Genomic DNA, 14,632 nt, shown 5'->3' on the forward strand with positions numbered 1-14,632 from the left:
TGCATTGCTCATCGATTGATGTAATTACATCCAGAGGGTTGAGAGAATATTCGAAGTTGTATCAACATGGGACTACGTGGTCCATGGCGCGAATAGATATACTAAAACATAAAGGATGCGTCATGCATCCGCTGGAATCAATGAAATCGAGACGTGCGTTTTGCAGACGCCCTCCACTCTATCCAGAGTGGCCAGACTTTAATCCGTTTAAAAATCTTCACTTTAGAGCTCATTGAAATTACGAAACAAACGGAAGTTTATTCGCGGAATTATATGTTACAAAATAATCTAATAAGTTTACCATTACTTAATGTCGTTGAAAACTTAACTCTTCGCTCGATATTTAGCGAATGCAGGTTTTTTCTATTCTGCATGTAAAATTCATGGCCAAGGACTACGTCAGTCTAATGAAAAATAATTATGCCAAAATACGAGATGCTGATATTTTGAATCATGAGACAATTTTGTTTTTAATGAGGAAAAATTGTTAAGCAATTATACGACATTTAATTAAATACAAGATTACCAAACTAAGATATTGGCTACGTTCCAACTTTATCGCTTTATCTGAATGGTCATAGGTAATATTCTACAAAAATTGTAAATTTGCAAGTGTTAAGAGTCTTATTAAAATTGTGGTACCGTACCTATTAAAAAATCCACAAAGCTATTTAAATATTGCTAAGTCAGTCACTGACAGCATTTAGCGGAGTTATTTTCGTTCAGCCTGTGAGGACGAACCTTGTTTATTCTGGTAAATTTATACAGTAATATCGTTGCGTTTTATATTTTAAGAAGAATATTTTTATGCAAACGATGAAAACTACATCTGGAGCAACCTGGATATGCAACTTTGAGATCTATAAGGAAGGCAGGACACCTGTAAGAGTTCATGAAATTTATCCTCCAAGACGACTCTTATTATCACTGCCTTTGGGAAATAGGAGTGACATCAACACCTGTTCATTTACGATTCACCGTTGATAATTCTAGTTTTGAAGTGGTGGACAAAACATACTTACGCTCAATGCTCCATGATAACCTAGGAGAATTCCATAACGGAAAGAATCAAAAGCAGAATAATTCTAGAAAACAAATGCTATTTTGGGTGTAGACACATAAACAGTACAATCTGAAGCCAGGAAAAAAATAACAATATGTCTAGGAAATATGGACCATTTCCAAGGCAGATGAAAACCTTCTGCTCATACTTGAACGAAGGCGAGCGGAATATTCGGTCGTATCTGTAAAAACGTTATTTGGAGGACGAGATACACATATGAGATATACTATAAATACAAAAAAGTATCTGGTGGTAAAGACGTGATATCTCTCATAAAAATACGAGGTCTAAGATGGACAGAACATCTAGCAAGATCAGAGCAGAGCACTCCTCCTAGACGAACCCTTATGCCACAGCCTGGGAGAAGTGGATGAAGAGGTAGGCCAAAACTTTTCTAACTTCCCACATAGTCAGCGGCGTACAGTTATAGTTGAGGTACAGGTATACAAATACCTCTAATTACTTTCATTCCACGACCAAGATGGAAACTCAAAAAAGTCAATTGGACCAACCAAAAACTACAAAAGATTTGCTGGTACTGTAATAAGCACTGCTAAAACATGCACACAAGAGGCTACCGAAAAGAATATATTCCTGGATAAACACAGAACAGCAAAGAGATGTATCAAACTTTTCTGGAAACCAGTGATTGAGAAGTAGCAGATGAGCTACCATAGCCTAGATGCAGTGAGATAGAAAATGTGGACGGAAACTGTTGAGAGCCTAAACTTTCAAACATCGAACAGAGAATCTTGGAAGTTACTATGAAAACTGGAAAGCTCTGTCTCCACGCGAATACAAACTATAACTGTTAATCCTAACGCCGTCGCTTCACATATAGTAACAGCATCCAGCGCGACAAAAGAAAAAGCTTACACGATTAACATCAAACAAGGTCTGGAGTCACAGAAACTGTCTGTATAGCTGGAGCCACAGAAACACAAATTACAATACTCAACGATCTTATACCAGGAAATACACCAGGTTTAGATGGTATCTACAGAGTTTTTAATGAACTGTGACGAGTATGCAAAAATCTGGTTGTCTCCATTCTTTACAGACATGAAAACCGGTAATGTTCCACAGGAATTCAAGGCAATCAAAATAATTGCTATCCTAAAACCAGGTATACCACCCGATAGTCCCAATAGCTACAGACCAATAAATCTGCTGTCTGTAACATACAAGCTACTAGAACGGCTAATCTATAACAGAATCAGCACGCGTCTTCGACATAATTCCTGTTGAACAAGGTTGGTTTAGACCTAAACGGAGCTGTGCAGAGTAGATCTTATCACTCACCATACCCAAAAGGAGGCAGGATTCCGCAGAATATGATACAGTTTGAAGAGGGGGCATGATATATAAGTTTCTTCGTACATGCTAAATTACAGCCCGACTGATAGATAATATGCTTAATGATACAATGTTACAAGTCGTCATGGGATCCAATATCACCTTAGCAACCTAAGGAAATTAAAGAAGGGCTACACAGGCATCAATTTTTGCCCCACCCCTCTTTAACTAATTTGGTTATGCAGCCGACTAGGTGATGCATTAAGGTGTCACTTCTATTGAACAGTCACAGGAAATCTTAACAGAAGACTTGGAAAAAACTGAAGAGTATTTTCGCAAAGGGGACTTCAGTCAAATGGAAACAAAACAGAAGTCTCCTGCTGTCATCTAAATTATAAACTTGCGAGACGAGAGCTCAACATAAAATTTTAAAACACCAGACTCATCCCACAATCATAAATACCAAAATACACTTACATATATTCAACTAAATAACAGTATGAAAATGATTGCTGATGTTATTAAACCAACCCACACACATTTTTTACCTGTTTTAAGTCACCTACCACCTACCACCTCCTCAACTTTACGAATAAATGACTTAACAAATGAAAAAAAGTTCTTTAGTTTGAGAGTTTACAAAATAAAATACAAAGACAATTGACCGAGATAATTATAACAAACACTTATTTTTGTAGTAATTTATAAATATTAATAACTTTGTTTTTCGCATGAATACATGTAATATATATATATATATATATATATATATATATATATATATATATATATATATATATATATATATATATCGGTTTCAAAACGTCTTGCGTCGTTGTCCGATGCCTAATTTCCACGAATTTCTATCATTCCATTGTTCTTCGGTCAAGTCTCGGGAGCTCATTGCCTTTGTTATTCCCTCCTTCCATGTTCTTTTTGGTCTTCCTCGTTTCTTACGATTTGGTGGTATCCATTTCATGGCGATTTTTGGTAGTCTTGTTTCTGGCATTCTTTGAACATGGCCATACCATATAAGTTGTTTCCTTTCTATGTCTGTTGCCAGTGATCCATCTACCCCCATCCGATTTCTTTCCGTGGGGTTTAGAACTCAATACACAAAAAACAAAATATCTCCCAATAGGCGCAGAACTATCCAACATTCAGATGGACACAACCGAAATTGCATTCTGCACTGAATATACCTACCTAGGAATTGATTTCGACACCACAGGCACAGACAATAGGGAAATTAGAAAACGAATAACCCAGGCCCGTAGAACAATTGGATGCCTTAACGGAGTTCTTTGGAGCTCAGAAATTGGTAAAAGACGAAAATACAATATATATGAATCTCTCATAAAAACCAGCTTAACCTATGGTACAGAGACATGGAGACTAACAGAAAGCAATAAAAGAAAACTCGAAGCAACAGAAATGGATGTATTTAGACGATCACTTCGAATATCTAGAGCAGACAGAATTAGAAACGATGAAATACATGTAATATAACTACTTAAAATTATGGCAATTAATAATTATTTAGAGAGCGAGTATTTAGACAACTGTGCTTATCCAAACAGTCACTCTGGAGGTATTTTATAAATTGCAATCGATTTTTTAAGGCTTCATTTATAAGGTTTATTTAAAAAACTTTACCATTTTATTAAATTTGTAATTTAAAATACAGTTTAAAAAATGTCTGATTTATTAGCTTTTAAGCATTTATAATAATATTGACGTTTTTTATGTCACACGGTTGTAAATATGCTCAATGAAAAGCTGGTGAAAAAGCACTATTTAAATAAAAACAGAAACTTCTATGACCAATGACAAGAATCAAGTTGAGATATTGCTGCTGCTCTCCCCTTCACTTTTCAGTGACGGTATTTTACGAGTACCATCATTTTAACGGGTTATAATTTTTTACTTCTTTATTTTGTATTCCATCTATCAGTTGGATCATAAAATTTAGATCTTCTTTTACAATCTGTTCAAGTTTTAGCTCTTAATCTTAATAAACAATAGAAATATGGTTTTAAGAAAAAATGCTATCTGGTTTACTATTGGTGATAGAAGATCCTGGTTTTTTTGAAAAGTTTGTTTTTTCACCAGCTTTTAATTGAGCCAGATACAAGTGTATGACATTACAATTTAATAAAATCTTGAGATTTTATTAAATTGTTAAAGCTCAGTTTAAAGACTTAAAGAGTTGATTGCGATTTCAAATATTGCTGATTTTAAAATTCAATAAATACGTGAACAATAATAAATTGGACAATTTTATTTTAAATTTAACAAATACAGTAGACTCCCTCTATAACGAGAACTGAAATGGCAGACCAATTACCTCGTTATAAGCGGATCTTGTTATATCCAACAACAATAATACTGTGCATACATATGAATATATAGTTTTCTAAAACATTAACTTTCTATAGTGAAGCCATTGGGAGCAATATAAGATGCTAATAAATATTGTTTGAATGGCGTTTTTGAAAAAAAGTTGTTTACTTTTATTGTCAATGAAATACATTAAACAAAAAATAGTTGTTTACTTTTATTGTCAATTATATACGTTAAAACAAAAAATCTGTATTCTGTAAATCTGTATAAAGCGTATTTTTAAGAATAACATAAACTACTGCGTCTGCAATTGGAAGAAGTCTGTCATTTTTAACTGTTTTAAATTGTCCAGTATTCTATCTATCATATTTTCTAAAGATGTGAAACAGTTTTATGCTTCTTCATTTGCGTTTTTTCTTTGGATAAATTTTCTGACAACCTTTAAAACACTTTCCACATCTTTTCTATTAGGACCTAAATTATTAGGTGTGAATGGTCAACCCCCTACAATGACACTTGTGAATCATAAATTGTATACTTCCGACTAAGAATTATAAATTGTAAGAAGTTTATTGCGGACGGCACTTAAAAAGGGTATTTATTTATAGCTACGGTCGGGCCAAAACGTAAAAAAACACGTTTTTCAATCTTATTTTCTCTCGTTATAAGCAAATTTACCTCGCTATAGAGGGTTATAGTTCAATAGAAATTTCACGTTACATCTAATGTACCTCGTTATAAGCGAAAACTCGTAATAACCGTGTTCGTTATAGAGGGAGTATACTGTATTTTGATTTTTTTGAAGATTATTGTGAAGATGCACATCGAATAATATTTGTTCTACTCACAAAAGATTTTATGAGGAAGTAATGCCTTATAATATTTTAAATAGTGTCCAGATTCTGATTTTCGACAGTGTTTGGACTTTTCAAATTGTGTTTTATATGAGCATTGAGAACTTATTAACTATTTTTTTTAGTCGTAAGTAAAAATACAAGCAGGAAATTGAATTTTTTAAATTATGTTATTAAAATATTAGTAGATGGATCAGAGAGAACGATCTACAGCTAGCGCCTCAGAAATCTGAGTAGTTGTCAAAGGGAGCCGCGTAAAATCCTCTCTTCGCTTTATAGTGGATGGTGTGGAGTTGCACCGGTTAAATCGATTAAGTATCTGTGAGTCTGGTTGTCGGAAGGACTAAGGTTCGACATACACATCCAAAAGACGGTAAAGAAGGCGAACTGAAATCTGGAGGCGTTGATACAGCTGATTCCAAACATTGGAGGCCCAGGTAGCACCAAAAGAAGGGTGCTAAATGGAGTTTTCCAGTCGGTGGTAACCTAGCTGTCCCCGTGTGATGTAGCGTACTGAACATTGCGAAATATGCTAAGCTGATGGAGACCTCGCAAAGGCGAATGCTCCTCAGGGTATCTAGCTCATATAGGACTGTTTCCAATGAGGCTCTATATGTCATTGGAGCGGTGATACTGATCGTTTTGTTTTGAGAATGGGCGAATGATAGCAGAAAGGCAAGGTGGACGAAGGAGCTTATTCCCGATCTGAGGACGTGGTGGGAATGTAATTTCAGAAAACTAGACTACTTCCTGACGCAGTTTCTTACTGGATATGGTAGTTTTGGCAGCTTCACAAATAGAATAGGCAAATTTGCCTCGGCAAACTGTACCGTTTGTGGGGTATCGGACGCTCTCGTCCACATTTTTAACTGCCAGAGATGGGCAAATGAGAGGGGAGATTTCGAGAGGCATATGGGTTTCGGACTGGATGAAAGAAACATGGTAAACATAATGTTGAGAGGAGAGAAAGAATGGAGAGAAGTACACTGTTTGATTTCTGGGGTGATGAAGAAAAAGGAGCAGGAGGACAGAGGAAGAAATTGAACCAGGGATCTGAAATTTATGGTTATTATTATTTATTAGTTTATGGCCTAACTGCTGAAATATGTTCTGATTTAAGGTAATAGGTATGGTTATTTATAAATTTTTAGTTTTTTATTTTAGTTGTTCATTGAGTGGCAAGATCACCTCTCTGGAACATTGGTTAAGGTTTTAGCCGGAACACAATTAATCCGGAACTAACCTGGGGTCTTCTGGCCTAGTATCCTACTCGACTGAAAGATGTCAGATGCAAATTGATGTAAAAAGATGTAATCAATCTATTGATTGATTGATTCTGTCTCCGGCTTCTGTACGCAATGTAGCTATTTTTCAATAATTTTAAAGTGTTTGTTTGTCCTTGTGTAGTGTAGTGTGTTGTACAATAATTATATGTTTATGACATTTTATTCTTGTCGGATAGGCCGCAATTGACGAAATGCCCCTGAAGATGATCTAGGGATCGAAAGTACTTGGGCAAGATTAAATTAAACTGTGCTCGATATATACCTTTTATTTGATCAAAGTTTAAATAACTATTTGTAGAAAGCGAAGGGGCGAATTAAACGAGTGGACACCCCAGAAATAGAATCCTGGCTACGTCACTGGTAAGTGGGCTCGTTCACCAACGCGATATCCAATACGCACCATGGAACACGCAACATCCAATAAATATCGCCTCAAATATGTATCGCTTGAATGCATTTAAAACTACTGAGGATTCTTAGAACTACCGTTCACTGAAGCAACGGAGATAAATATCGTCCAACCAAAATCACATAAGACATTCGGTGCATATCCTCCCGCAGTGTATGTTGTGCGATTGTTCAGATATTTCTTAGAAAATGGCAGTTGCGTTTGACGATTCCTTTTTTAACATTAATTTTGTTCGTGTTATTGAGAGCCGCCCGTGCATTTGGAATTATAATTTGCAGGAATATAGCAAAAGAAATGTAACCGAGAAGGCATGGGTAGAGATCGCAAAAGAAGTAAACGATACAGGTAAGAAAAAATGTATTTTTTAACAAGCAGAAAAAAAATCTATCATATTTCCATATTTAGGTATTGATCATTGTGTCATTAGAAAGTAGATAGCTAGAGATTATCGTACATAGTTTCATTGCTACTGTCGTTTCACGATATCCATCTTGATGTTCATTAATTTGTAAATTGGGGTTGTCATATTCGAACTGCATTGGGAGTGGATAATTTTCCTTCTCGTATTCTTATAAAATTATGTAAAATACAAGCAGCCTTCACAATTTTCTTCCTCACAAGAAACTGGCCCTTCAAATATACGAAATTTAGACACTAAGTTACCAAACGCACATTCAATATTCTTTCTTCCCCGTGACAACCTAAAGTTCCGCCTGGTAGAGTTTAAAATTCTTTGAGGATATGGCATCATAAGATATGGTAATATAGAAAATGCTTATTTTCCATATATATAAAAAGGAAAAGGCTCTCCAGTAGAATTTGCTGGTAAATGCGAGTGCTTAGGAATGTCGATTTTGTGGTTTTGTAACATTTTTCCAATATGAGATGATTTAAGTACATCAGTCATCATCATCCAACCTCAAGAGTCCACTGCTGAACATAGGCCTCTTCCTCATGTTTCCAACCCCGTTTATCTTGCGCCGCTCCCATCCAGTTTTTATTGAGTCTTCTTAAATCGTCAGTCCATCTTGTAGGTGGTCGACCGACGCTTCTCTTGTCTTCCCTTGGCCTCCATTCCAATAACCTCTTTGTCCATCGCTCATCTGTCATTCTGGCTATGTGTCCTGCCCATCTCCATTTTAGTCTGGCTATCTTTTCGATGATGTCAGTCACTCCGGTTCTTCTCCTGATGTCTTCGTTGGTTATTCTGTCTCGCAGAGTTATTCCTAACATGGAACGCTCCATTCTTCTCTGCGTGACTCTCAGTTTGGTAGCTGCTGCTTTTGTTAAGGTAAGTGTTTCTGCTCCGTACGTCAAGACTAGGAGGACGCACTGATCAAATACCTTTCTCTTTAGGCATGTGGGCAGCTCACTTTTAAAAGTTTCTCTCAGTTTTCCAAATGCTGCCCACCCAAGGCCGATTCTTCTCTTCAGTTCATGAGTCTGGTTATCCCTTCCAATCATAATTTCATGTCCCAGGTATTTATATCTATCTACGAGTTCTATTTCTTTCCCACCAATACTGATGTTCTGGTTGGGTACCAAATTGGTCATGATTTTTGTTTTCGAGATATTTATATTTAAACCTACACTTTCTGTAGCCACAACGAGTTCCTGTACCATCTCTCTTGCCATACCTAGATCTTCAGCTATTATAAGTATATCATCGGCGAAACGTAAGTTGTTTAGATATTCTCCATCTATTTTTATTCCCTTTGTCATCCAATCCAAATTCTTAAAAGCATGTTTTAGCACCGTATTAAAAAGTTTAGGTGACATTGGGTCTCCTTGTCTAACCCCCCGTTCTATTTTTATGCGATTACTGTTAGTATGTAATCTGACAGTGGTTGTTGCCTGCAGGTATATTTTGTATAATAATTTAGTATATATATAATCTAGCCTGCATTCTTTAAGCGCCTGTAATATTTTGTTTAGCTCAACTGTGTCAAAGGCTTTGTGAAAATCGATAAATATTAGAACTAGAAGTTTATTGTATTCCACTGCTTTCTCTATTGGGGTTTTTATACTTTGTAGATGGTCATTTGTTCCGTAACTTTTTCGGAATCCTGCCTGTTCCCTTGGTTGATAAGTCTCTAATTTTCTTTCCATTCTCTTAACTAGTATTCGCGTAAACAACTTATATATATATGGCTGAGGAGGCTAATCGGTCTGTAATTCTCTAAATTTGCTTTGTCTCTTGCTTTGTGTAATAGAGTCATAGTAGCGTTGTTCCAGTCTGTTGGAATATTGGCGCTGTGAAGGCAGATATTGAAAAGTTGTTAAATTTTTTCAAGTCATACATCCCCTCAAATTTTTAGTGCTTCTGATACTATTTCATCTTCACCCGGGGTTTGATTATTTTTCATTTTCTTCAGGGCTTCTTTGATTTCTGATTTTGTTATATCGGGCATTAAATCTGATCCTAGGTTTAATGCCCCAGTTTTTAGGTAGTACATCAGTATTTTTCCTAAATCACCTACACCAATTGTCGTAAACAGACTATCTGCATCAGCAGTCAACATTAATACCAGCGAAAAAACTCTTTGTATTTAAAATTACTTGAGCCACTATTAGCAAACTTTTTCACACGAATATGTTTGCCATCGATTGCTACGATTCAATTTGACAAATTCCGCAACTCGTTGTACCGATTGTCACCATAGGGAGGTTAGGATCTTGACAAGAAATATATCAGATCCGTAGGTGCTCTACAGAGGGGCTTTGGCTAGTCAATCCGAATTTGCCTCTGCGTTTCCATCTTAATTTGGTAGGTTGGTTAAATAAAACTCGGTTTGGTGTCGACAAAAGTCCTAGCAAAAGAGTCTCAGGACAAGCAGGGAGCAGAGCCCCGTGTACGAGACCCTACATGGGGACCGGAGTAAGGCTAGTCTTGACTACCCATGGCTTGGAAAATGCACCCTTTTTATACACTTTATTAGTGAGTATGAGGAAGAAAGGCGGGGCGATGCGCATTGACGTGCTCATTGATCCACAGACTAAGGCACGCGATGACACGATGAGCAATGCAGTTCCATAACTCTTTAGTTGGAGTTGGCATAATAGTTCAGTCGTCAGAGAGGTGACCTTTAAAAATCATACGAACAAGCTCAATTTTGCAGAGAATATTAATTTTGGGACCTTAAAAAAAATGCAAAAAAGTTTACCACTTTTACCTCCGGGCTTCCCCCTAAAAACCTTCTCGCAGTGGGGTAAAAACGCAAAAAAATCCATTTACAAATAATCTGTACATCGTGGAAAAAAATGTTTCAAATAAAAAATGTAGTTGAGACAATTTTAAACAAAAATGTTTATAAGAATTTTTTGTGTAGAATAAACCGTTCTCTTAGAAACAACGCTTGAAGCGACCGTCTATTTTGCATGTCAGTTAAGCGCGCGAAATCAAAGTTGAATAAAATGTGTATCAGCTCGACGGTAAAAATTCGATATCTTTTGATCCAAAAAAATGAAGATGCGTTTTAAAGATAAAGAGTACAGCTTTCGTATGCAGTTTTTGTATTTTGCCGCAAATAAACTCAGATTTGATACAGGTGTTAAATAAATTAACGTGGCTCGATTTTTGCCAATTTTTACGATTCTCGTGAGATCAATAAAATTGATTACTTTCATTGACCAGTTGTAGTAAAATTCCCATTTTTAGACATCAATCTTTACAACCTATGACATGAAATTATAATAATTTTTAGTTGTGGTAACAAATATGAATAAAAAATGCAGAATTTAATGTTTTACATTACAAACAATCACACGTCACGGGAAATGCATTTAAGAAGACAGTTTTAAGTGTAGTTTATTAAAAAGTTTTGTTCTTTTGAAAAGCGTACTAGTGTAATTGAAAAAAAAGTAGATCGTTTGTTGTGTGAAAGTTTAAATCCAAGCGTTTTGTTTTAAATGCCTCATATTTGTTACCAAAACTTATAACTAAAATTCCATGCTAGAGGTTTTAAAGGTTAAGCTCTAGTAATCAAAACTTCATAGTGGCCAGCCAATGAAAGGCATAGATTGTATTGATCTCGTGAGAATCATAAAAAATGGCAAAAATCGCGCCACGTTTATTTATTTAACACCTGTATCAAACCTGAGTTTATTTGCGGCAAAATACAAAAACTGCATACGAAAGCTGAACTCTTTACACTTAAAACGCATCTTGATTTTTTCTAAGAGAACGGTTCATTCTACGCAAAAAATGCTTATAAACATTTTTGTTTAAAATTAACTTTTGTATTTGAAACATTTTTTTTACGGTGTACAGAAACTTGGTAAATCGATTTTTTTGCATTTTTACCCCCCTGTGAGGGGGGTTTTAGGGGGAAGCTCAGGGGTAAAAGTAGTAAACTTTTTGCATCTTTTTTCGGGTCCCAAAATTAATATTCTCTGCAAAATTCAGCTTGTTCGTATGATTTTTACAGGTTCAGTGGCATTTTCGGAGTATAAATAGAGGTTGCAAACTCCATATTGCTTCGGTTGTTTTTTTCACTTTTCTTCCAATAGTAGTATCTCCTCGATGGAATTAAAATCCAAGACTTTTAAAACTATCAGCTGTCACCAAATATCTGGGAAAAAAGAATTGCATTTACTTTCGTAATTGTGTATAAAATTTTAATGATAGATTATTGATATGTCATTTGGAACAATGTATCTTGCCGAAGTTTCTAATTTTTTTTATTTTTCAGTTCCGAATTGCCGCGAACGCTGGAGGAACATCCGAACAGCGTTTCTGCGGTCGCTGAAAGCACCACCTAGCGGCTCTGGAAAAAATTCCAAAAAAAAGTATTACTTAAGTCAGTGCCTGGAGTTCCTTCTTCCTTACACAAAAAGTAAAAATCACAAGGGCAATCTGGAAGCACTAGTTAAATGTAGTCTGGATGATGTAAATAGTCAAATCGCAGAACTTCCTGAAGGTAATAAAACTGACAAAACAGATAACCTAAGAACCCATTCTCCTAAGTTATCAATTTCTTCACGTTTTGTGACCGAGGAATTTACCGAAACAGATACAGATGAAATTATAATTAGTCCTAGACATCCGTATAAAAAGAAAAAAATCTGTCATCAAACATCAACAAATTCATCAAAATCAACTCAGGCTGATGATGCTTTCATTGAATGGCTCAAGCAAAAAAAAGGCAAAGACAATGCCGAAGAAAATCCGAATCTCTTTTTTTTACGTAGTTTATTGCCTGACATGATGAGAATGACAGATAAACAAAATAGAAGATTTCGCCAGAAAGTTATCGGGTTAATGGATGACATACTTGAAGATGCAGACATTAACACACAGACATGCTCTTCTTCAGGGTCTAACGCTACAACCAGTACGAACGAAAGTGTACGCAAAGCAATGGGTAATAGACGTACAAAGTAGTATGTTAAATTCTTATTTAACATGCTTACCTTCAAGTCCAAGTACGTCAGAGTATCTCCCTTGGGAGATAAACAGAGGTTTGGTAGTTGCAGCAGATTATCGAAGTATTAATAAGAATGATAGTGTATCATGACCTAAACTTGTTATTATTTATTATACAGTATGCTTACCTTATTAAGTTATTAATAAACGTTCTTCTGAAGAAATTGCCTTTTAATAATGAGTGTCTTGTTTCTCTATATTCGGACCTACAATTTCCACTAAATATTTAATTGTCTTGCATAATAGTCCTTCAATTTCTCAGGATGAAGATTCAACTGTTGTTTTGAAACAGTTGTTGGACTATGCAGTGTCAGCGGATGAGTTAAATATTGCTGCATTTTTCGCTTTTTTTTTCTGACGTCTTCTTAGAAATTGCCAAACTACAATTACATCTTCTTCACTTGAAGAAATTTCAAATACTGAAGTTCCAGAATTGATACGCTCATGTATTCTTCTTCTTCCTTTGCCCTATCCGTTTCGGACGTTGGCTATTAACAAGGCTATTTTGACATGTATTCTATTTATGAAATATTATCTCATGTTTTAAGAGAAACATTATGAAACTATTATGAAATATTCAACATTTATCGTATGTTGGATGTTTAGTGTTGCATGCATGATATCGCCTTGGTGTAGGAGCCGCCTAAGTCTTAAAGTGATGCAGCAGTTTAGGAAACACGACAAAAAGCATTGAATACTGCTAATCCCGCAATTTGGGAAAAAATTGTGCGGAAATGTGAAAAGTTAATGGAAAAATGTTGGATGCGTAAAAATTGCATCAAAGCAATTAACACCATCATTTACAATCCAAATGAAGATATCGATGACAGTGAGTATGAGTATGGATCTAATCCTCGATTACACTGTGAGGTAATACGTTTTCATTTTCTCTTTAAAAAAAATTGATTGTTATTGTTATATGTAAATGAAGCGAAGCTTCTATACTGGCGTTGTATTTTATTTTTTTCTCTATATTAAAATGCCGAGGCAAGCATCACGGAACTAGCGCCACAAAATGGAGTCTTCATGAGTAGCGCCATGGAATAGCGGGTCTTCACATCGATTCACTACTCTCGATCAATTCGTTTCTAGTCATCATATATTTACTCTAAGCAGGTTTACATTAAAATTTGCATAAAAATAACTAGCAAAATACAGCAATAAATAAAAAGTAAAAAATTAAAAGTATATCTGTCAATAAAAGATACTAAATCAAACAGAAAAATAAAAGATCGATGCTAAAATTCGATTCTTAACGATTCTAGAATGTTAAAATTCTAGAATGTTTAATAACGCCCCATATCAAAATTAATTTTAATGTGAACATTAAATAAATTAAAATTAACTGAAGCGTAAACTTCAGTTTTCTTCAAGTTCAAATTAATTCAAAAATGGATTAATATATGTACGCCACTCTAAAGTTTACAGCGAAAGAGTGAATTGTTTAGAATAATATGATGAATTACATTTCTTTGAAAGGTTTCCTTCGACAAAAGATACAGTTATGTAAATAAAACTTCATAACCAAGAGGTAAGTAATATCATTAAGTTATAAAAAAAATTTGTCATCACATTATCATCGGTGGATGAAAAATCATTAAAAAGTCAAACCAACCAACATTAATGTTCTACATAGAGAAAATCATCGAGTTAGAATCTATGGAGAAGCTATGAGCATATTAAGGCTGTTTTATCGGTGCACCAAAACCTAGGGACAGTGTTTTCTCTGTTATTTACTGACAAAATGTCTCGAAATTTGGACACGTTATTCGAAATTATGTTGCCTTTAAACTGATGGTTTTACTTTTTTTATTTTTTCGAAACTTCTGTTGAAAAATTGGAATATACTGTTTAACGTTCTATTATAACCAAACTTTTTAAGCCCATCACTCGAAAGAGTTTTTTTTCTGTAATCGTTGATTTTTGTTTCACCTTTCTGTGTCCAGTAATAGTCGA

General features: G+C 35.1%; 2 protein-coding genes across 3 annotated transcripts in view; one reads left to right on the forward strand and one right to left on the reverse strand.

Moving 5' to 3' along the window:
• LOC140447983 (uncharacterized) overlaps positions 1-14,632 on the reverse strand; it is a 157,946-nt gene that overhangs the window by 94,768 nt on the left and 48,546 nt on the right. The gene's annotated exons all lie outside the window — the stretch shown is intronic.
• LOC140447984 (uncharacterized) lies at positions 7,378-12,762 on the forward strand. The gene is made up of 2 exons (XM_072540989.1): positions 7,378-7,596; positions 11,943-12,762. The coding sequence occupies exons 1-2, from the start codon at positions 7,440-7,442 to the stop codon at positions 12,632-12,634; spliced, it is 849 nt and encodes a 282-aa protein (XP_072397090.1). The 5' UTR covers positions 7,378-7,439; the 3' UTR covers positions 12,635-12,762.

This window comes from Diabrotica undecimpunctata, chromosome 8, assembly GCF_040954645.1.
Source record: "Diabrotica undecimpunctata isolate CICGRU chromosome 8, icDiaUnde3, whole genome shotgun sequence".
In the NCBI taxonomy this organism is placed as follows: domain Eukaryota; kingdom Metazoa; phylum Arthropoda; class Insecta; order Coleoptera; family Chrysomelidae; genus Diabrotica; species Diabrotica undecimpunctata.

Coding starts and splice junctions, on each gene's coding strand:
- LOC140447984 (XM_072540989.1), top strand. CDS start 7,440: ATGGCAGTTGCGTTTGACGATTCCTTTTTTAACATTAATTTTGTTCGT. Junction 7,597..11,942: donor AAAAGAAGTAAACGATACAG/GTAAGAAAAAAT, acceptor TTTATTTTTCAG/TTCCGAATTGCCGCGAACGC.